This window comes from Mus musculus, chromosome 5 (genome assembly GCF_000001635.26).
Source record: "Mus musculus strain C57BL/6J chromosome 5, GRCm38.p6 C57BL/6J".
Classification (NCBI taxonomy): Eukaryota; Metazoa; Chordata; class Mammalia; order Rodentia; family Muridae; genus Mus; species Mus musculus.
The window spans coordinates 117,574,961-117,596,776 of record NC_000071.6 but is presented as its reverse complement, the minus strand read 5'-3'; the positions used below and the strand labels follow the sequence as shown (position 1 = coordinate 117,596,776).

The 21,816-nt window shown below is 48.4% G+C and overlaps 1 protein-coding gene across 3 annotated transcripts in view; it reads right to left on the bottom strand.

Moving 5' to 3' along the window:
- Ksr2 (kinase suppressor of ras 2) overlaps positions 1-21,816 on the bottom strand; it is a 353,995-nt gene that overhangs the window by 171,220 nt on the left and 160,959 nt on the right. The window contains exon 1 of one of the 3 annotated variants that reach the window (XM_006530394.4): positions 14,674-15,476. The exons of the other annotated variants lie outside the window; for them this stretch is intronic. Within the exon in view, the coding sequence (XP_006530457.1) occupies positions 14,674-14,771 (98 nt within the window). The 5' untranslated portion in view covers positions 14,772-15,476. Of the gene's footprint in view, positions 1-14,673; positions 15,477-21,816 lie in introns of those variants that run through there. 3 annotated transcript variants of the gene reach the window in all.

The following is a 21,816-nucleotide window of genomic DNA, read 5'->3' as shown; positions in this document are numbered from 1 at the left end:
TCATCCTGGGACAAATAAAAAAGAGGAAGCGAGCAGGAAGCCAGCCTACATGACCCTCTGCCTCGTCACTGTGGATGCCATGCAGCCAGCCGCCATGCTCCTGCTGCCATGATGGACCGTGTACTCTCAAACTGTGAACCAATTCTGTCAGCTGTGTGTTCACTCACCAATGAGAGGAATAACTAATACAGAGATGCTTCCAGGAAGTCCCAGGTCTCCAGGCATCGTTTAGAGAGGAACACACAGGTGGCAGGCACAGTGGTGGCTTCCATTCCAAGGTCACAGGTGCTACAGGACCTCTGTGAGGGGAGACACCCCCTCCTACACAGAAGGGCTCCCTCTGAGCACTTGGCTCCCCACAAGCCTTGCATTAAATGCTCTGTCGACGTCCCCCCCGCCCCGAGTTTCATGGTACTCTCCTAACTCACCCTTGTAAAAGGAGGATGTCTTGTCCCCATCCATGAGAGCCCTAAAGGGATGGCTTTTAGGAAGTGATGGAGGATTATTCCTTTGCTAGAGTTTCCGTTGAAGTAAGAAAAGTTCTGGAGACTGTTGGTCAACCATGCACTTGATGCAGTAAATTTTGCATTTTGACTAATTTAGCACAATTTCTTGTTTAAAAAAATATTGTGCTGTGTTGGCAAATGGATACCCACCCTTGAATGGTGGGGAGGAGAGATGCAAGAGAAAGCCTTTGTGGACCAGAGAAAGAGACACTGGAACAGTGACTACTTTTCTTTAGGGCAGCCAAAGAGGGTGCTGCTGAGGCAAGCAGTACCATGGGGAGCTGATCTTTGGGAAAAGAAGACCAAAGACCAACATCGACCAGCACGATGAGGGGCCCTGCGAAGGCTGAGCGGAAACAGGCCCCCCTTCACCTTCTCCACAGCTGTTCCATCCCCTCCCTAGCTGCCTGCTTTCCACCTGCTTGGAGCCAATTTAATTAGAAGTTCAAGGTTCCCCCAAGACGCAAAGGCAAATGCCATGTTTATAAACCAGGAGCCAGAAGAGCCATAAAACTCAGGCCACTGAAGTATGGGATGGAGCCACCTGCCACCCAGGGAGGCTGACACATCCAGACTGGGTTTAAAGGAGGTCTCACTCCAGCCATGATAGACATATTACCCGGGTCATAAGGAAACCAGTGGATGGTGAATCCCAAAGAGGGTGGAGTTCATTCCACAGCAGGTCCGCAATGGGCACATTTTTCTAAGTAATCATGGCAGTGAGTGTCCTCAGGTGACTGGAAGAGTCTCAGCAGCTGAGGAAAGCAGAGATTCAGAGGCAGCAAAGCAAGGACCACTTTCCCGCTCCTTGGACCTGTCTTCTGCAAAGGAAGTTGCTCTCCATCCTCACCATGAGGGTGGAGGGGTCCCCTGAGGTTGTGAGGAACAGAAGGCAGGGCTTGAGAAGGTGTATCCCTACAGCTTGGCCACCAACTCAGTGGGTACCCAGCCCTCTCAAGCGCTTTTGAGATGACTGGATTGATCAGATGAAATTTGCGTCTATAAGGGCCCTGTCAACTCCAGTCCACTGTAGGATTCACCAGAGTGTTGACTAACACAGACCCTCAGACATCTGAGAACACCTAGGACATCCTCACGTCAAGTCTAGATAATGAACAGGAGTCTGGATGTCACCTCAAAGAGCTCTGGTCTTAAGCTGAACGTGGTAGTGCATACCTTTAATCCCAGTACTTGGGAGGCAAAGGCAGGCTGCTCTACATAGCAAGTTCCAGGACAGCCAGGACTATTCTGAAAGCCACATCTGGAGAGAGAGAGAGAGAGAGAGAGAGAGAGAGAGAGAGAGAGAGAGAGAGAGAGAGAGAGAGAGAGCAGGGGGAGGGAGAGGGAGAGGGAGAGGGAGAGGGAGGAAGAAGGAGGAGGAGGGGGAGAGAAGGAAGAGGAGGAGGAAGAGGAGGAGGAAGAGGAGGAGGGGGGAGAGAAGGAAAAGGAGGAGGAAGAGGAGGAGGGGGAGAGAAGGAAAAGGAGGAGGAGGAGGAAGAGGAGGAGGAAGGAGGGGAAGAAGGAGGGAAGGGAGAAAATAATGGAATAAATCAGTTTGGACTGGATAGATGGCTCTGTAGTTAAGAGCACTTTCTGACACAAACATACTGGGAATCAAACCCAGGTCCTCTGTAAGAGTTTCCAGTACCGTTAACCACTGACCCACCTCTGAATCAGATGGTGGTGGCACACACCTTTAATCTCAACACTCAGAAGACAGAGGCAAATTAATCTATGAGTTCAAGGTTAGCCTGGTCTACAGAGTGAGTTCCAGGACATCCAGGGCTACACAGAGAAGTAGCCAGCACTTGCCGCGCTTGCAGAGGACCTGGGTTTGGCTCCCAGCACCCACATCAGGCAGCTCCCAGCTGCTTGCAACTGTTGTTTCAGATCCCTCGGGCTCCTTGGGTACCTGCAGAAGAGCAGCCCTCTGAAGCACTTGGGCCTCTCTATGTTGAGAGTCAGAGGTTCATGGGAAGTTCTCCAAGGGTCTATCGCACCATCTCCGAATAGGATAAAGTCAATGAACATCACTACAGAATGTGGCCCACCCTAGAATAGGGGTCACTGCCCAGTGGCTGCTTGAAGACTTGGAGCCCCACCTCTCACGAGACGAGAGATGTGCGTGGGTTTGCCAGCAGGTAACAGCACATGAACGCCTGTCCGCAAGGCATCCATGAATCCTGTAGGCCACTCGCCAGCCTGGCATCTGTGGAAGACTCCCCTGCTCAGTCTCATCAACACATCACCTCATTGAACCCAGCCACCAGCCTGATGAACCTGTACCTGTGCCGGGGAAACTTTCCCCAAGGCTATGAAGCCAGTGTGACCAGAGAACACTAGGATGTGACTGTGGACTCACCTATAAGCCACACAGAGACATACTGCTAGATGTGACCACGGGACACTGAACCCAGAGTCCACAGCCCTGATTCTTGGCTCCCCCCCCCCCAACTCCTCTAAGGCACCCCATGGGCAGCAGGCATCTGCCCCTTCACCTACCTAGGCTTCAGCTTATGGTACAAGGAGTTGCCTAATGACATGCAAATTAGGTGCAAATTAAACACAACTCTCAGTGCGCTCCAAGTCGGCTCTCTTGTTTATTTTTCCCGGTTGCGGAACAAGCCTGGTTGTTATAGCAAAAAAAATCATAACGTTACTGAGAAATAATGATGCCTTGTCAATGAGCCGGAGACGGATCAAGCCGGAGACAGATCAAGCTGGTCCGGGCTGTAATTGCCCGCCTGGCGCTGCGTGCACTTAGCTAGGTGAGGGTGCTATTAACTGCAGCAAAGCAAACATTTGCGCACAAGAAAGCTGAGCGATAAGAGGAGCATCCGCTGAGTGAGTGCCGGCCTCTCTAGGAGGCGGGAGAGCCGCCCCGTTCTGACTTCAGATACATCCTGCGCAACTAGGTTTGGTACAGTGCTCAATGCTGAAACCACCAGAGGAAACCGTGCTGGAATATACCATGCTAGCTAATAATGAAAGAAGAGAGTTCCCAGGCTAAGAAGACAGCTCAGTCGATAAAGTACCTTGCAAGCATGAAGACCTGGGTTCAATCCCCCAGAACCCAGGAAGAAGAGACGGGGAAGGTGGCACATTAGAAACCCCAGCACAGGGTTGGGCATGAGAGGAGACAAGAGGACCCCCAGGCTTTGCTGATCAGCCTGCTTAGCCTGTGTGATGGATTCCAGGCTAGTGAGACCTTGTCTTAAAAAAACAAGGTGGACAGTTGACCTCTGGCCTCCTCACATGTACACACGTATGTAAATACACATTTGCATGCACACAGTACGTACACCTACACACACATACCCCAAGTGCATGGGGCATACACACACATACCATGTGTACACACACACATATACACATACATACTATGCGCATGCATACTCATGCATGGACACACAAGCACACACTCACACACAAGTACACACAAGTGTAGGCATGCACACACTCTCACACCATGTGCACACATGCACACACAAGTATATATACCATGTGCTTAACATACATATGTGTGGGTGCACAAGCACACACATACATACACCATGTGCACACACACACACACACACACACACGAACTCCCTCAGCCTTTCTGACCCCATCTGCCTCTCTGCACTTCCCACTCCCTGCACAGGGCTCTGGTGTCTCATCTCTCAGCAGACCTGAGCACTAACCATCTTCGACCTCTGCACAGAAGAGAAACCATGTGTGGGAACAGCAAGATGACTCAACCTGTAAGTGGAGCTTGCCACCATGCCTGACGAACCTGAGTTTGATCTCCACAACCTACATGATGGAAAGAACCAACTCCCGCAGATTGTCCTCAGACTCCCGCATGTACACCGTGGCACTCACGTGTGTGCACACGCAGTAGCTAGACAGGAAGATAGATGATGTAATGAAAATATCGAGAGCATCAGTGAGTTCATCCCACACTTTTGCTAACAACTCTCTGGTGACCCCTAAGCTTCCCCTTGTCTTGGGGGAGGGTTAGACGCCCTACCCCTGACCACAGCCACCCAAACCTGTGATGTTACCCTCGTCGAAGAAAAGGAGACATGATGCGTGTGTAATCCGGTTAAGGATACTGAGGTGAATGTATTCTCAGTTATCCACTTGTAACCTAAACCAAGGATATGTGTCCTTATACGAGGAAGGATGGGAGCACTTTGATATAACCAGAGGCTGAGGTGGTAAGGGGGGAAGCCATGCAAAGACAATACAGGTAGACTGAATTAAAATGATATCACCCAACCAGGGAATCATAGCTGTCCCAGAATTATCTAAGGCAAGGGATAGCCCTCTGTAGAGCCTTAGACACTTTGCTTAAACTTTTAGACTCCAGAATAATGGGAAGAAAATAAAACTCTATTGCTTGAAGACACCAATTATAAGTCCTTTTTTTTTTTTTTTTTTTTTTTTTTTTACAGCAGCCATGCACTCTGCAGGTTATGCAAGAAGTGCCGAGCTCTCTCTTCTATCTCCCTGGTCACTTATCAGTCAGGTGCAGCATGCTCCCCTGCCCGCTCCAGGACCTTTGCACGTGCTGTTTACACCTTGACTTCAGTCCTCTCTCTAGTCCCCTCTGGAAGCCTTCACTGATGTCACAGGCAAACTCTGACCCCCTACAAGCCCACCTCCCCAGCGCCAATCGTCTCTTCCTGGTGACCTCAGCAGGTACCTATGGTGAAGGTGCAGAAGTCTCTGGCCTCCCCTCTCAGAACTGCTCCACAAGGGTGGGGTTTGTTCCTCTCCGTCACTTCTGCGCCCAGAACTAATCAGTGACGCCTACCACATAATAGACACCCGGATAGTTCAGTGACGATGTTGGTTTGGGAGGAGGGAGTGTCATTTACGGCAACTCAAAATTAGAATCTATAATAAGATGTCAAATAAAGCCATCCAGCTGAAAAAGGAAAAGGAGAAATTAAAAGGTCCCTGGGGTAGGCAGGCAATATAGCTTGAGTCATGGCCCCATTAACCACATCAAAGTAATTTCCAGAGCTGACAGGTAGTGTCATGTCAGGACATCTGCACTATGCTGACAGAACCAATCTTCCCTTCCAAGCATCCAAATACCTCCCTCCAAACACATTAAGATGGCGGTGCTATCAAGAGTTGACTTGAGTTGTCAGCTTCAAACAGCCCAGAGTCACTAGGGAAGAGTGGAATGGGGGGGGTGGGGTGGGCTCAATGAAGAATGATTCAGTGAAGAATTACTCTTTTCAGATTGGCCCATGACCAGGTCCGTAGGGGAATGTCTTGATTGCTAAATGATGTAGGCAGGCCTATCTCGTGGCATGAAGAGCCGTCTTAGAGCAGGTCGTCTCGGGTACCTGAGCCGCATCCTTCCGTGGCCTCTGTCTTCCTCAGTTCCTACCTCCAGGTGCCTGCCTTGGGTGAGTGCCTTGGCGTCCCTCAGTGACAGAGTATAAGCTGTAAGCTGAAATACACTCACTCCTCCCCAAGTGGCTTCTTGTCACTAATTTTATCACAACAGCAGGAAGCAAACCAGGACAGTTAGATCCAGGTATGGATAGGGCAGCAAGCACTTGCAAGAAGTGGGGACAAGCAGGGGCTGGTGGCCCCACCCTGGAACCCTTCTGAATGTTCTCTGTCTAGACTATAACATATTAAGGGTGTGGGGAGAGGCATAATTGTCCTCTAACCCCAGCCAGACAACTGACCCCGGGTGAATTAGGAAAGGGACATCTCCCCACTACCAACGGGTATCCTTCCTTCTCTCTGAACACAAACAGGAAAAGCTCACCCAGAAATAGGGCAGAAGTTCTCAGGATGATGATGAAGCTGTAACGGGAAAGAAAGCAGAATGGGGGTGTGCAGCCAGGGAAAGGGGCAGCTGGCCCTGGATTCAGAGCTGGGTTCTAACAGTAAATGGCATAGCTGCTGTGTGTCTGATCTTGAGCAAACTGACCTCTTGGAATGTCACTTCAATTATAAAATAAAGGGATCCAATCACAAGACAAATACTGTGTGTGAGGCGGGGCTGGGGCTGGGGCTGGGGCTGGGGCTGGGGCTGGGAGTAAGGTAGGCGATACAAGGTAAGTTCACACCTAATGGGCCATGTCTTGTTCAAATGTCCATAATGGAGAGAGGAGAGTCTTGCATCAGCTAACGGTTTCATTGGGTGGGGTCTATCCCAGCAGGACAATTTTTTACACATCATGGCAGTATACAAAAAGCACAGGAGAGAGTCTGAAGCCGAGTATTTCCAATACATTTACAGCCAACCCCATTTCACATATGGGAAAACCGAGAGCCTAGGGGGTGAAATTGCTCACCCAGGCGTCATGTCCTCTGCCTACACTGTTCTCTGTCTATATGTCAACCACCACCAGCTTCTCAGAACATGCATCACTAAAATGCCTTCGCAGGAGGAGACCTAAGCAACATCTACCCCTCCCGCTAAGGTTCAAATGCAAACCGAGGCACAGCTTCACCAGTGTTTAGTCCAGGTAATCAGCGAGTTTATTGGGCTTCCTTACGGAGTGGGAGGCTTCTCTCCCAAAAGGGCCTCAGGAAGCGGCTTCCCCACAGCTGCCCTAGCCTCACTACCAGATTGTATGCACTAGCCCTTTCCCGAGGCCATATGCAATCAGGGTAGAGCCGCACACAACATGTAGTAGAAGAGGCTGGAAACTCAGGTAAGGGTCTCCCTGGCCCTCTCTGAGGGCGTCTAAATGGTCTGAGTCAAGCTAGAATGATCTTTTGCAAGCAAGTACAGCTGAGCTCTCTGAGATAGTGGCTGTTAAGCTCAGAGGCGAGATCTGTCTAAATAGCAATGAGTCACACTTCCTGTCAGAATAAAGCCATTCTGCTAGGAGGGAGATTTAAAGGTGGCCCTGTTGTCGTCGTCATGAAGACAGAAGAACAAATGGTGGCTCCATGGCCACCTATGGTGAGAGCCCAAGGGAGATGAACTGTGTGCATTGAATTATGCTCCTGTGTCTGTGTCTGTGTGTGTGTGTTTGTGTCTGTGTGTTCTGTGTGTGTCTGTGTGTGTCTGTGTGTCTGTGTTTGTGTCTGTGTGTTCTGTGTGTGTGTGTCTGTGTGTTCTGTGTGTCTGTGTGTGTCTCTGTGTGTCTGTCTGTCTGTCTGTGATGCTGGAGATAGAGCAGCATGCTATTATAATGTTTGCCGGACCTGTGCTAAACCACTGAGATCTTCACAGCCCTTGGATATCTTCCTTAAAGAGTTATTTATTTGAGATTTATACTTGCCTGTACATGAGTCAGCATGCACTTATGTGTGCAATATGAACCTAGGAGCCCAAGGAGGCCATAAGAGGGCATTCATTAGTTGTGAGCCACCCTGTCAGTGTTAGGAACAAAGCCTAGGTCCTCTGGAAGAGCAGCAAGTACTCTTAACTGCTGAGCCATCTGTCCAGCCCCTTGGCACTCAGCTCTTTGACAAAGTCTCACCGTGTAGCCCAGACCGTCCTTACGTGGACGATCATCCTGCCTCAGCCTCCCAAGTGCTGAAGTAATAATACGTGTGCACCGTCACAACTGTTTCAAGAGGGAGCTTCTTACGGTGTGTAAGTTACAGCTTAACCAAGCAGCAAGGCAAATAACCAACGTGAACATCAATGCACACGTTATTATTGCATGCAGTAAACAGTATCTCTGCTCTCTACCCACTCTTCAGCCCTGCTGAGTGTGGTTCTGCACTCTGGGAGGGGGCTGAGTGATCAGGACGAAGAACCACCGGGCTCTAAGGGACATGGATGCTAAGAGCTCTTTATTGGAGAGCCTCTACACCCTGTTCCCATCTGAAGAAGAAAGGCTGTAGAACAAGGTTACAGCCAGCGCTGGAGGGGTGCAAGTGGGGACAGACATTGACCAGGGTGAGAACATACTGAATTGCCAAGCAGAATCTAAGGAGAAGAACAAGAGATGAAAATACAAGCTGGTGTGACAGGTAATGAGGCCATTTGAATATGGCCTCTTGCTCTGAAGCCATCAAGCCTTCATTTCTGTTTTGTTTAAAAGGGGAAGAGAAATGACCAACAGAAAAAAATTGGCAGGTGACATGGAAGGCCTCGGGGGCATCTGGATTTTATTATCTGCCTCTCATCTTTTATTTAACAACAAGGAAACAGAGTTTCCGAGCACTGGTGGGGTAATAAGAGTGGCGGAACATTCTTGTGCACTGCAGGGGGAAGCCTGGAGCGGGGCTAGGCAGAAGGCCGTCCTGAGTGGGTTATGGGAAGCTGGATGCCCTTGGACCCTGAGGCAGAAGGATTTGACCTTGGAGCATAGACCGGAAGTCAGGGCTTCATGTGCTAAGGCTTTGGAGAGCTGAGCTGAGATCTAACTTGGTTGGGTGGTGCGGGTGGGCATTTGGACCTGTAGGAAGTTCACTTTCTTCATCTGTATTCTGATAACTGATCATGCCTTGGGATTGTGAGAGTTGGTGGAAAATTATAAAAATATAATGCTTTTAGCTCAGGGGATACACTAAACAGAGCTGGACAAATGACCCCCGCCATTGAGTTGGGGGAGGGTGTGGGTGCGTGCTTGTGTGCGTGTGCGTGCTTGTGTGCGTGTGCGTGTGCGTGTGTGTGTGTGTGTGTGTGTGTGCATCTATGTACATCAGTGAAGGTGCTCACATATGTGCATGTGTATGTGCGTATGAGTAGAGGTCTGTGCTGGCTAATTCTATGTCAACATGACAAAAGCTAGATTCGTCTGAGAGAAGGGGACCCCAACTAAGAAAATGCTCCTTAAGATGGGGCTGTTGGCAAACTTGTAGAGCATTTTTCTTGATTAGTCGTTGATGAGGGAGGGCTCAACCTATGGTGAAAGGGACCATTTCTGGACTGGTGGTCCTGGTTTTATAAGAAAGCAAGCCGAGCAAGCCAGGGGAAGCAAGCCAGTAAGCAGCACCCCTCCATGGCCTCTGCATCAGCTCCTACCTCCAGGTACCTGCCCTGCTTGAGTTCCTGTCCTGGCTTCAGTGATGAGCTATGGATGTGTACGTTGAACAAACCCCTTTCTTCCCCAACTTGCTTTCTAGTCCTGGTCTTGATCACAGTGATAGAAACCCTAAGACATGGTCAGAGATCAATGCCAGTGTTGTTCCTTGATTTTTTTTTTCTTAAACTTCTCAGAAATGTATAATAACTTGGGGGAGTGGAGAGGAGTGGGTGTGGGTGCCACATGACACACAGGAGGACAGAGGATAATTTACAGATGTCAACTGCTCCCAGGGCCCAAACTCAAGTCATAAGGATTGGTGGCAAATGCCCTTTACCTACTGAGCCATCTCCTTGGGAAAAAAAAATGTTTCTTTTATCTTACAATTCCAGGTTCTAGCTGTGGTGGTTTACATGAAACATCATCTGGATTCTTGGGAATTTGAACACTTGATCTCCCGGCCACCTGCAATCCAGCAGTTTGACCCTTGACTCTTCTGAGTCAGGGATAGACAAACCAACCAGTTCAACCCACTGGGGATGTCAGCGATGGAGAAGAGCCAAAGATCTCCCCCATTTTATTCATCCCTCACTTTAGTCATCTGAGGAAGTGTGGTTGGGGTGAGGGGTGTGAGTGGGGCGTCCTTTCATGACTGGGAGTCAGGGCCAGCCGGCAGCTGCCCCTATCAAAGCGGGGCTCATTAACCAGTCACTCAGGGGAAGGGTGGATCAAATGTTGAATTTCACTGATCTCTTATTCTTTTTGGAGCAGCCGGTGGAAGAGTTACATGAAGGTTGCAGATTATAAGCCGAACCATTCTTTGAAGAGAAGGTTGGTTCTAGTCATCTTGCTTGTGTGCCCCATCCCCGTGCTAAATCCTCAGAAGAATAGAAGGAGCAGCATAGAGAAGCCCTGAGACCTTGGGGGCCAGAATGGCAGGCCTCCAAAACTCACTCTCATTCCTTCCATCCATTCCTCTATCCCTCCACCCCATCTGTCTGTCCCTCTATTCCTCTGCCTCTCTATCCCTCTGCCTCTCTATCCCTCCATCCCTCATCCCTCTATCCTTCATCCCTCCTTCCCTTCCCCATCTGTCTATCCCTCTATCCTTCCATCCCTCCATCCCTTCATCCCTTCATCTGTCTGTCCCTCCATTCTTCTATCCCTCTGTCCCTCATCCCTCCATCACTCATCCCTCCATCCCTTTCCCCATCTGTCTATTCTTCCATCCCTCCATCTCTCCATCCCTCTGCCCCTCCAGCCCTCCATCCTTCTATGAATATATCCCTTTGTCCCCCTGTCTGTCCATCCCTTCATCCTTCCATCCCTCCATCCCTTCACCCCTTATATGTCTGTCCTACATCCCTCCACCCCTCCATCTTTTATCCCTCATTTTCCCATCCCTCATCCCCCCATCCCTCCCTCTATGGCCCTTGGCCCTTGGAGGCATGCAAAGAAAGGGAAACATCCCCAGGGTCCCAGAAGAAGGGACAAGGGGTAGGATGCTGAAAAGGACAATGCTCTACCTGACACCTTACTGACGCCTCATTTCATCCTGCCCAGCCCCTTCTGAAATAATTTCTCCTCTGAGATGGTTAGCCACTTGTCCACAGTCACACAGCAAGCAGAGCGCAGTCCAAACATGGGGTTTTGAATTCGTCTGCAGCTATGAGCCTCGGGTGGTAATGGGCGCTGTCCAGAGGTGTCGTTGGTTGTCCTAGCTAAGGCTGGAGTTGCTGCTCAGCATCTGGTTGGCAGAGACTGAGAACACCCTTTATCTCCAGGACCCAACAGATACCCACAGTGCCCAGGAGCTGTTTCTCACAAAGCTTCCCCAGTCTCACCATCTCCCTGCAAGTTCTAGAAACTTCTACTTTGGGTTTTGGTTTTCTTCCTGGCACCCCATTGAGACTCACCTGGGAGTGGGCAGGTATTTAGGAGGCTGCCTCTCTGGGTTGCTCGTGGATTTAAAAAACCTCATCTAAATTCATGCTCACGTTCCGATTTCCAGCCAGCCAGAGACAAAGTTCTCATTAAGGGCACGGTGGAAGCTTCTCTCCACTGAGAGCAATAAGAACCTGTGCTCCCTCGCAGTGAGGTGCGGCTGTAATTAACCGTAATGAAACCCCTAAGCTGGCCTCACGCTGGTACCAGGCTCCATACTTTGGACCACCCCCTCCACCTCCAGACCTCTGCAAAGAAACACTCAGGAGACACCCCCTTTCCCACGGCCCCGGAACAAGGCCCACAGGGGCAGGCTATGGAGCACAGAGAGTGCTGCAGGTCCCAAGTTTACCTCGGCATGGTGCTAGGCCATGGGTAAGTCACCGAAGCTGACGGGGGCAGCGGACTCTCATAGCACCCCCAGTTGTGTCAAGAAGTGGACTGGTTTGGTTTTTGTCAACTTGACACAAACTGGAGTAGCATGGAAGAGAGAACCTCAACTGAAAAACTGCCTCCCTCACATTGACTTGTGGGCACATCTGCGGGGGTGTTTTCTTGATAAAAGATTGATGTGGGAGGGCCTGGTCTACTGTGCTGGTAATCCTGGGATAGGTAAGAACGCAGGCTGAGGGGCTGCTGAGGGGGCTCAGCAGTTAGGAACACTGGCTGCTCTTCCAGAGGGTCCTGAGTTCAATTTACAGCAACTACATGGTGGCTCATGACCATCTAAGAAGGGATCTGATGCCCTCTTCTGGCATGTAGGTGTGCATGCAGACAGAGCCCTCCTACATAGAAGGAGGAGGAAGAGGAGGAGGAGGAAGAGGAAGAGGAAGAGGAAGAGGAGGGAAAGGGAGGAGAAAAGAAGAAGGAGGAGGAGGAAGAAGAAGAAGGAGAGGAAGAGGAGGAGGAGGAGGAGGAGGAGGAGGAGGAAGAAGAAGAAGAAGAAGAAGAAGAAGAAGAAGAAGAAGAAGAAGAAGAAGAAGAAGAAGAAGAAGAAGAAGAAGAAGAAGAAGAAGAAGAAGCAGCAGCAGCAGCAGCAGCAGCAGCAGCAGCAGCAGCAGCAGCAGCAGCAGCAGCAGCAGCAGAAAGCAGGCTGAGCAAGCCAATAATCAGCACCCTTCCATGGCCTCTGCTTCAGTTCCTGCCTTATCTTCCCTTCATGGTGGACTCTAACAAATCCTTTCCTCCCCAAGTTTCTCTTGGCATTTTTGGTGCTCACCACAGCAGTAGGAAGTAAACTAAGACACCATCTCTCCTTCCTCTCTTTCATCCATTTGTCTGCCTGTCCTTCCACACACTCATCAAATCAACCCATCCACCCACCCAGCAATCCATGCGTGCATGCATGCCAACCTTCTGTGCATCAGTATTCAGGATACCAAGGCAACCAAGTCCCTTTCAATACAAGTGTCATGGGAGCACTGCCCTGCCCCAGGGCCTTTGCACGTATGTTCTCTATCCCTGAGCATCTTCTTCCATGCCTGTTACACACATGACTGTTTCTGTGTTTGAGCCTCAGCTCACAGGTCAGCCTGAGCCTCTCTACTGTCATCCATCTCAACCTAGGAGGTCCTCCACAGCACAACGTGACACCAAAATTGCTCTCACTTGTGACAATGTAAATTTTGTGTACTTCCCATGCAAAAATCCAACCTTCTAAAATTTGCACCAAAGCTTCAGCACACGACACATAGTCGACACTTAAGAAATAGTTACTGAAAGGAAAGGATGAAGTGGAACCAGGAAATTTAGCTCTGGCAGATATGTGGCCCCTGGTATGGACACCTTAGACTGTGCCATCCAATATGGTGTCTGGTAGTCAGGTGAGCTGGTGAACCTCTTCAGTGTAGTGATGCTCAGACAAGATGTAGTTTTTACAACATGCTCTGTGTGTGTGTGTGTGTGTGTGTGTGTGTATGTGTGTATATGTGTGTATGTATGTGTGTATATATATGTGTGTGTATGTATGTGTATATATGTGTGTGCATATGCATGTATATTTCTATGTATGTATGTATGTGTGTGTGTATGTTTATATGAGTATATGTATGTATATGTGTATATATGTAAGTATGTGTGTGTATTATGTGTTTATATATGTGTGTGTGTTTATGTGTGTGTGTGTGTACATATGCACAAGTGCCCCTGGAAGCCAGAAGAGCATCTCAGAGCCCCTGAAGCTGGAGTAGCAGGTGATTGTGACTACATGTTGTCACAATATCTGGTCACTGACTCAGTGAGTTAAAATAAAGAATTAAAACTAATCCCAATGGTTCCTTTGCAGGTCTCTAGAGTGATTGTGAGAGGTTCCGAGTAACAAGTGTGATCGCCTCCTGTCTGCTTCATGGAACCCACCCCTGACTTTCTCCTAATTAACTCTTTGACTTTGGTGCAGTCAATTAACCTCAAGGAGGCTCTGTTTCTCTGAGCAACAAGTTAATGTGAGTATTTCTAACCTGCCAACTTCACAAGGCAGCGACGTAGCTAAAGGAGATAACAGAAGGGCAAACGGCTTGGGGAGAAGCCCATACCAATTACAGCTTTTTCTCTTTCTCTCTCTCTCTCTCTCTCTCTCTCTCTCTCTCTCTCTCTCTCTCTCTCTCACACACACACACACACACACACATTCTATGTATTGATTACTATAAACTCAAATAGCAATAATGCCCTCAAATTACTATCTTCTAACCAAACTACTCCAAATTCTATTTACAGTCTTTGGAGTTAACGTAGTTCATCTCACCCTTGAGGCTTCTAATGCACACAGAATACTTGAGACTCACCGGCTCATTGCGTCAAGTTGAAACAGAGGGAATAGACATCATCCATGTGCATTCAGCCTGCACACATTCCTTCTAGACTGCTAGGAGCATGTTTGGAAGAGATTCACACACACACACACACACACACACACACACACACAAGGCACCATAAAAACTAAAAAAGAGAAAGATACCATGGACCACACATGCAGATTTCAGCGTAACAGTAAGGAGTAGTTCTCATGCCTGCTGTGGGCGTCATGGCAATAAAGGATCATGGAAGACTGAGGCCTGAATGAACTCTGCCCTTTGCCCTACTCTTGCGCCCTCAGAAGGACCCCACATTGATGCAGGAAGCAGGCACAGATATATCTGAATGTCACACATATCTCTTCATTCTGATCTCCATTATAAACCGGAGCTTCTCAGTTGTCTTTCAATCTGAATAAATCTTTCCAACTTTGCTACAGAGTCTCTTTGCACTGACAGTAATATCTGGACGCATAGACTCACCCAAAAATTCTCTCGCCTCTGTGGTGGGCCTGGTGTAGACTCTCTGAAGGAGGCTTGGGACTAGGGCTGAGGACCAACCTCCACAGGGTGCAGATCATTTGCTAACATTTCTGGCTTTGGGCCTTCTGTTCTTTCAGAGGTAAAGAGGAGAATTTTGTTTGTGGGACATCTGAAGTTGACCCAGGGCCATAGCTGGGTTAAACATTGATGAGGGTTCCGTGGCAATGGGCAGAAGACTCAAAAGCTAGTTCTAAATCAGATTGCTTAGTCTGGGAAGAGACCTAAGTGACAACCAATACCAAGCAGCGGTGAGGTGCAGTAAGAAACAAACCAGGTCTAGTTTCCTTCTCAGCTAATGGCAGAGCTCTTAAAATCTGCTATTCTTATTCTCCCAGGACCCGTGTGGGTTTTCCCTTCCCTCTCTGGCTCCTGGATGTACCACCCAGCATCCTTCAGCTATCCCTGTCTCTGCTCCTCGCTGCCTAACTCCTGAAGTCAGCACTGGCAGCGAACTGCCACTTTCAAAGCTAGAGTTGAAGCAAGGCACATTCATTCCCAGATTCTTTAGGGCCACCTGGGCTGTTGTGTGACTCACTCTCCTGTTAGACTCCTAGTGACCCTGAAGATGGTACCAAAGCAAACAGGGTCACTGTGGCAACTTCCACTGAACCTCAAGGTAGCCCTTACATAATATAAGCTGATCAAAAACTGATGTCTTATTTACTATTAAGATGTAGGTGGGGAGTGGGGGGGTAAAGGGAGGAACTGGGAGGAGAGGATGGAGAGGAAGCTGACATCAGTATGTAAATAAATATTATTATTATTAATATGACATAAGTCAGCTTCATCTACCTAAAGCCCACCCACATGCTACCTCGTGGAGCAGGCAGACATATGAACATCTGGCCCAGCAAACTTCTATCATCCCCTGAATACCGTGATGGTTTCAAAGTTGTGTCCAGGGATAAAGATAACTTAGTCAGCATCGGGACCATCACGAAAACCTTTGAGAAAGCAGTTTCCCTTCCCACTAAGAGCAGAAGCTTAGAACCACTCCAGAAGCAGACTTGGAGAAAAAAGAGAGAGAGACCACATAGACTGAGCTTCTCAGATTTCGTTTAAGCACCTAGATCCAACTGACCTGAAGCCACCATTCAAGAGAACGTCACAGTCATTAAAGCCAGCCAATGCACTCTGTGGGAGAAGCACGAGTAACCTGTGGTTCCATCAAGAAAAAGGGTCAATGACAAGGGCTTTTGAAAAGGAATTTGCTTTTTCCGACTTTCATTAAAATACTAACTCCACACAGATTAATGGTGTGGTGTCTAGAGGTGCTTGGGGGGGGGGGCGCTGATGAAAGGCTCACTAACTAGGTTATGGATTAAATGCAGACAGTCTCTTCTAACATCGATGCAGAGGATTATGGGAAAGGCACCTTCTCGGGGAGTCACTTCTACCAAACCCCAATGGCTGCTATGGAGAAAAGGATCAAGACTGCTTAGCAAAGCTCAGGCTCAGGTGAGTCCCTCCAGGTGGGATAATTCAAAATTAGTTCCTGGATCTGTCCATCAATGTGGCTTCTTTATGTATCTCACCCCTTCTGTGCTTTCCTAGTTAGCATCAATCATCAGCTTGATAGAAACACCTGAGAGGAAAGCCTCCACTGAGGGACTCCACTGAGGGACTGTGGGAAATGGGGTGGGGTGAGGTGGGGTAGAGGTGGAGTTTCTTGATGGTGAATTTTGATGTGGGAAGACTGGGGACCACTGTGCGGCAACATCCTGAGGCAGGTGAGCCTGGAATGTGTAAGAAAAGCCCCCCCTCCTCCCTGCCCCCCCCCAGCATAAGCCTGCAGTAACCTAGCAACCAGCATCCTCCACAGGTTCTGCTTCAAGCTCCTGCTTGGGTCCCTGCTCTAGCACCACTCCGGAATAGACTGAGTCCCGGAAGCGTTGGTCAAATAAACCTTTTCCTTCGCTAAATTGTTCTGGGCTGTAGTGTTTTATCACAGCAACAGAAAGCAAAATAGGCTGTGGGCTTTTGAAATAGGGTATTGAGATTGTCAAATGGCATAATATAGGGTCACCATCTCCCTACAAAAAGGAACTTGAAATTTCCCAACTGGATGCCCAAGGGCTGACCCAGTAATCTTTCTGTTCGGCTAGACTTTAGGGGTCGTGGGGGTAACACAGCCCGAAAAGGTTGGAAAGTTCTCTATTTGTTTTGCAAGACTCACAGCCTGCAGGTTAACATCAGGATTGTAGGGAAACTGAGTCTGGATCATGCAAGGTTATAATCTGGATTAGTGGGAAAACTTTTGTATATACAGAAAATTCATACTTGGGAAAATATAGACATTTATAACTTCTCTTGATCAACTGGATCACAGTTCCACCCTGATATGCCATTAGTCAACCAGAGAGGTACTGTAGCTGGTCTTTGCTACTTTGTGGGTTCCTCTTTTTCTAACCTTTTATTCCCCCTGGTTTCATGCGCTATCACGAGATAGGAGAGAAAGAAGCACAGAGAGCACAGAGAGCCTTAAATCTAATTTCTTTCTTCTTGTTTCCTCTTTGAGCACGACTACTAGCAAACTGCATCCAGTACCCTTAGACACCCAACAACTATCCACCCCCTATCAGGGCTCTGGCATTTATATACCCTCTGAAAATTTTTCCCAGAATTTGAAATCACAGAAACTCTCTGCAGCTAGCAAAACCACGCCTCTGTTAGAGCTCGAGGCAAATCATAGTCAGCTGCTACAAAGCAGCCCTATATCCCACACCTGGGATTAAAACCAAAATAGTAAAATTTGAAATATTTCTGTGATTTTTTTTTTCAGAGAAACCAAAATTCCAGCATCCTCACTACAAGGTAGAGTGGGCTTGGGTCACTCCAATGTACGCCATTCCTCAGCATTCTCTAATATGACCCATTTCTCTGAACCTAAATGCCAGCTCCCACTATCTTCACACAGCAGGCATATCCTCCTTGCCCAGTAGACTCTCCTGCCTGCCCTCAAGAGGCATTAGGGATTCCAGGGACTGACACACACAGATGCATTGATTGTTTAAGCAAAACCAGCCAGAGGTGAAAAAAAAAAAAGTCTTCTCAAAGCTTCTAGCTTGGCCTTATAGAATGAGAATGCCAAACCAGGTTGACCAGATGTCCTGGAGCTTCCTGAGACCAATGTTAGAACCTGTTGCCTTTTCCCATGCCTAGTGTCCCTATCCATATGAAAGGAACTCCCTGGCAACTGCTACTTTGACCCTCTCCACCCTTTAGTTAAGTGGTTCTCAACCGGTGGGTCACCACCCATCTGGCAAATCCATGTCTCCAAAAAATATTTACATTACGATTCACTAACAGTAGCAAAATTACAGTTATGAAGTAGCAATAAAAATAATTTTATGGTTGGGGGAGGTCAGCTCATTATTAAAGGGTTGCAGCCTTAGGAAGATTGAGAACCACTGTCTTAGTCACTCTGCTGTGGCAAAAGGGAGCAACTTGTTTGGAATCTTCTAGAAAGACCTTAATTGGTGGAGCCTGAGTTGGAGGTAGAATGCTTGCTGAGCATATACGAACCCCTGGATTGGGTCCCCAGCACTGTATAAAACTGGTGTGGTGGAGCATGCCCAAAATCCCCGCGCTCAGGGGTAAAGGCAAAGAGGATGAGAGTTCAAGGTCATCCTCTGCATAGCTAGTTCAAGGCCCAGGATGCATGAGACTCTGTCTGGGGAGGAAGAGGAAGATGAAGACGTAAACCCTCTCCTTCCTCATTTTCCTTCAGATCCCAGCAAGCTGTAAGAAGCACTGTCTTGGAGTGGTATCATGGACAGATCACACCCACTCAAGCAAGGCCTGCCAGGGTCAGTATTGCAATCTAGTCCTCTTCCAAGGAGGAAGGAGCGTCATTGCTTAAATGTTCCAAACACCACAAAGGTCCCCAGACCCATAGCTGTTGTAATCTTGGGGGCTCAGTTGCCTTTGTAAAACCATCTTGAAAACTATGGGTGCTTTGTCCCTGGCACATCTGTTCATAGCCATCTTCCCTTCTTGACTGACAAAGCCCTTTTCTAGAACCCCACATTAATCTTTTTAAATACTAAAAATCAGATATTTATATATGGTCACGTTAACCTTCTGAGGGCCCCCAGATTAACAAAATGAGCATGCACCTATCCCCAGAGATGCCCGCTATCCAGGGCAACAGATACTCGGTTTCCTAAGTAGGCACCTACTGGAGTATGGCCAAACCACAGCATCACTACCCACCATGGATGGGAGAATTCTCAGGAGAGATAAACACAGGCACCATCTGGACCAGAAACACTCCAAAACTTCCTGCAGTGATGGAGGATGCTGTGTGCCAGGGCTGTTCAATGTGGGAGTCACTGTAGGAAATTTGGCCAGTGCATTGTGTGATCAAAGGCGTACTCAGGGTTAATCTGAGTTAGTTTAATTGTAAACTAATGACCACCTCGCAGCTGCCAGCAACTGTATTGGACAGCAAAGTTCTAGATGTTGCCACCAGTAGGATCTGGTAGACAAACAGTGCCTGAATGCACTCAGAGAACACAGAAGTGGGGAGTCTGTGGAATTGGGGGTTTCTCCCTCTATCCCAGGCCTTGTTCTCTTAAAGAGTGTGGAGCAGTGTCTCAAGTTCCAGAAGCAAAAGCATGGGATGTAAAGATGGTGGGAGATGTATGTATTCAAAATTCTACCAGCAAAGAGGCCAAGGCCATCTGTGGAGTGGCCAGGAATGGGCTACCTCTATGATGGGCTGCGAAGATGGTAGCCCTAATGGTGAGCAGGATGAGCATGCAGACAGCAGAAGAAAGCCATGCTTGCTGTGTGTACAGAAGTCAGCCCAAAAGAAGAACCAGGACAAACCCCCAGCAGCACCAGGAAGCCTGGCAGAGGTCCATGTGACCAACACACAGGGGAGAATCCATCTGACCTGCCCTTCAGTAGGAAGAGGACATTCGTCATCGCATCAGCTTCCCCATGTTGAGGCTTGAACAAGTGTAGCTGTTACAACAGGCCTATCACTGCATTGCCAAGCGATGGATGCCTCCATATGTTATTGGGGTCTTGTGGAAGGGGGCTGGGGAGAGGGCTCAATGTTGAAAAAGCTCGAGGTCTAAATTCAACCTCAAGAATCCATGTACAAAGCCTGGCAAAGCGTGGCCATCTGTGATCTCAGCACAGAGGATGGAGACAGGAGGGCCCTGGGAGATTGTTGGCCCTACATGGCAAGGTCCAGCCTGCCTCAAAAAAAAATCTGTAGATGGCACCTGAGGAACAATGCCTTTGGTTGTTCTCTTGAGTTTGCTCATACAACATGCCAGGTTTATATACAGCCCTTCATACACATAATTAAGTAAATAAATAAAGTCTCACAATAGCCCCGTGGGCCAAATATTATCTCTACAGATGAAGAGACTGGGGGGCCACAAAGGTCAAGTGAGTTATTCACAGGCCACCCAATAAGTGGCAAGCCTGGGATTTGAATCCAGATCTTTCCCCCCACCTAAGCTTTCCTTAATGATGCGTGTCACCTTCAATAAAAATGTTAATGCATGTAACATGTAAAATTTTATTGAAATCCCAATAAAACCTGGGCCTGTATCAATATGCTGCACATGTCAATATCCTGGCTTTGACAGTGTTACAATAAGGTAGAAGCCTTCCTGGGCAGTGCTGAGCCGGGGATGACTAGCTGAAAGGAACGTAGGAAACTCTGTGCTATAACATTTTATGCATCTCAAAGTGTTTCACAATAAAGGCCAGTTGAGAAACAGCAGCCAGACATGGTACCACAGCTATCATCCCAGTACCCACAAGTCCTCTCTGAGAAATAGGCTAGCCTGGTCTATACTGTGAGTTCCTGGCCAGCCAGGGCTGCATAGAGAGACTCTGCCTCAAAACAAACAAGAAAGACAACCCAAAGAAAGAAAGAAAGAAACCATTCGTGGGAAGCAGGCACGTCAGCACCCTCCACAGACTCTCCCCCAGGAGGACTATGGTAGGAGGAGCTACCCTGAGCTACATCATGAGGCCCTGTCTCAAGACAAGAGTTACTGAAGCCCAATAAGGTTCTTTGAGCTTGTGAAAAACAGCGTTCCTTATGGTGTACCCACACTGTTGGACGAGGACTTGTAGAAAAAAACCCAAATATGACTATGTAAGGAACTCAGACTTCCTTTCATATCTATTTCATTCCAAGATATATAGCATGATGCATTTGGTGGGTGAGACTAGAGTCTCAAGTCTACCAAACCTGCCTGTGTTGGCTTTCTGTTGCTGTGATAAGCTTCATGACTGAAAGCAGTTTTTGGAGGAAACAAGGTTCATTCACTGTACATTCCCGGGTCACACTCCATCCCTGACAAAAGTCAAGTCAGGAACTCCAAGGCAGGAGGATTCTTGAAGTAAGGATCTTGAGCTACTTACTGGCTCATCCTGGACTGACAGCTAGCTAGCCTTCTTATACAGCCCAGGACGACCTGCCTAGGGATGGCACCACCCACAGTGGGCTCCCACATCAAGCAAGAATCAAGAAAATGCCCCTACAGACGTGCCCAGAGGCCACTTGATGGAGGCAATTCCTCAAATGAGATTCGCTCAGATAATTCTGGGCTGGGTCAAGTTGGCAGCTGGAGCTAACCAGGAGAAATAAGTAGTCACCTTGGAAACTGGGATGTTAGAGGTATTACGACATCACCCATCTTCCATGCAAGTGTAGAAACCGGATCGGCTGTGAATCATGATACCCTGAACAATGTCATTTCATTTGGTCTTGAAAAGCTAGGAGGCTCTGGGCTGGCTGTGTTGCTGAAAGCTTATAACACACATCTCTCTAGAACCAGAGCAGTAAACATACTTACTACCCCCACCACACCAACTCCTGCCTACTGGATGCTCTCGTGAGCCATGTCAAACAGACAGGTGGTCTGCAAGGCAGAGACGTGATAGGCATCACCAGCCAGATGCTCAGGAGCATGCCAAGAATGGATGGGAGGCATCAGCAGAGAGAAGGGTAGGCTCTGTTCCCTCTGAGGGATGGCTGTTGGCGAGCCGTCAGTGCTGGCTCGATGAGTCACTCATTAGCCAAGAAGAAACACGACCTTTTCCTGTAGA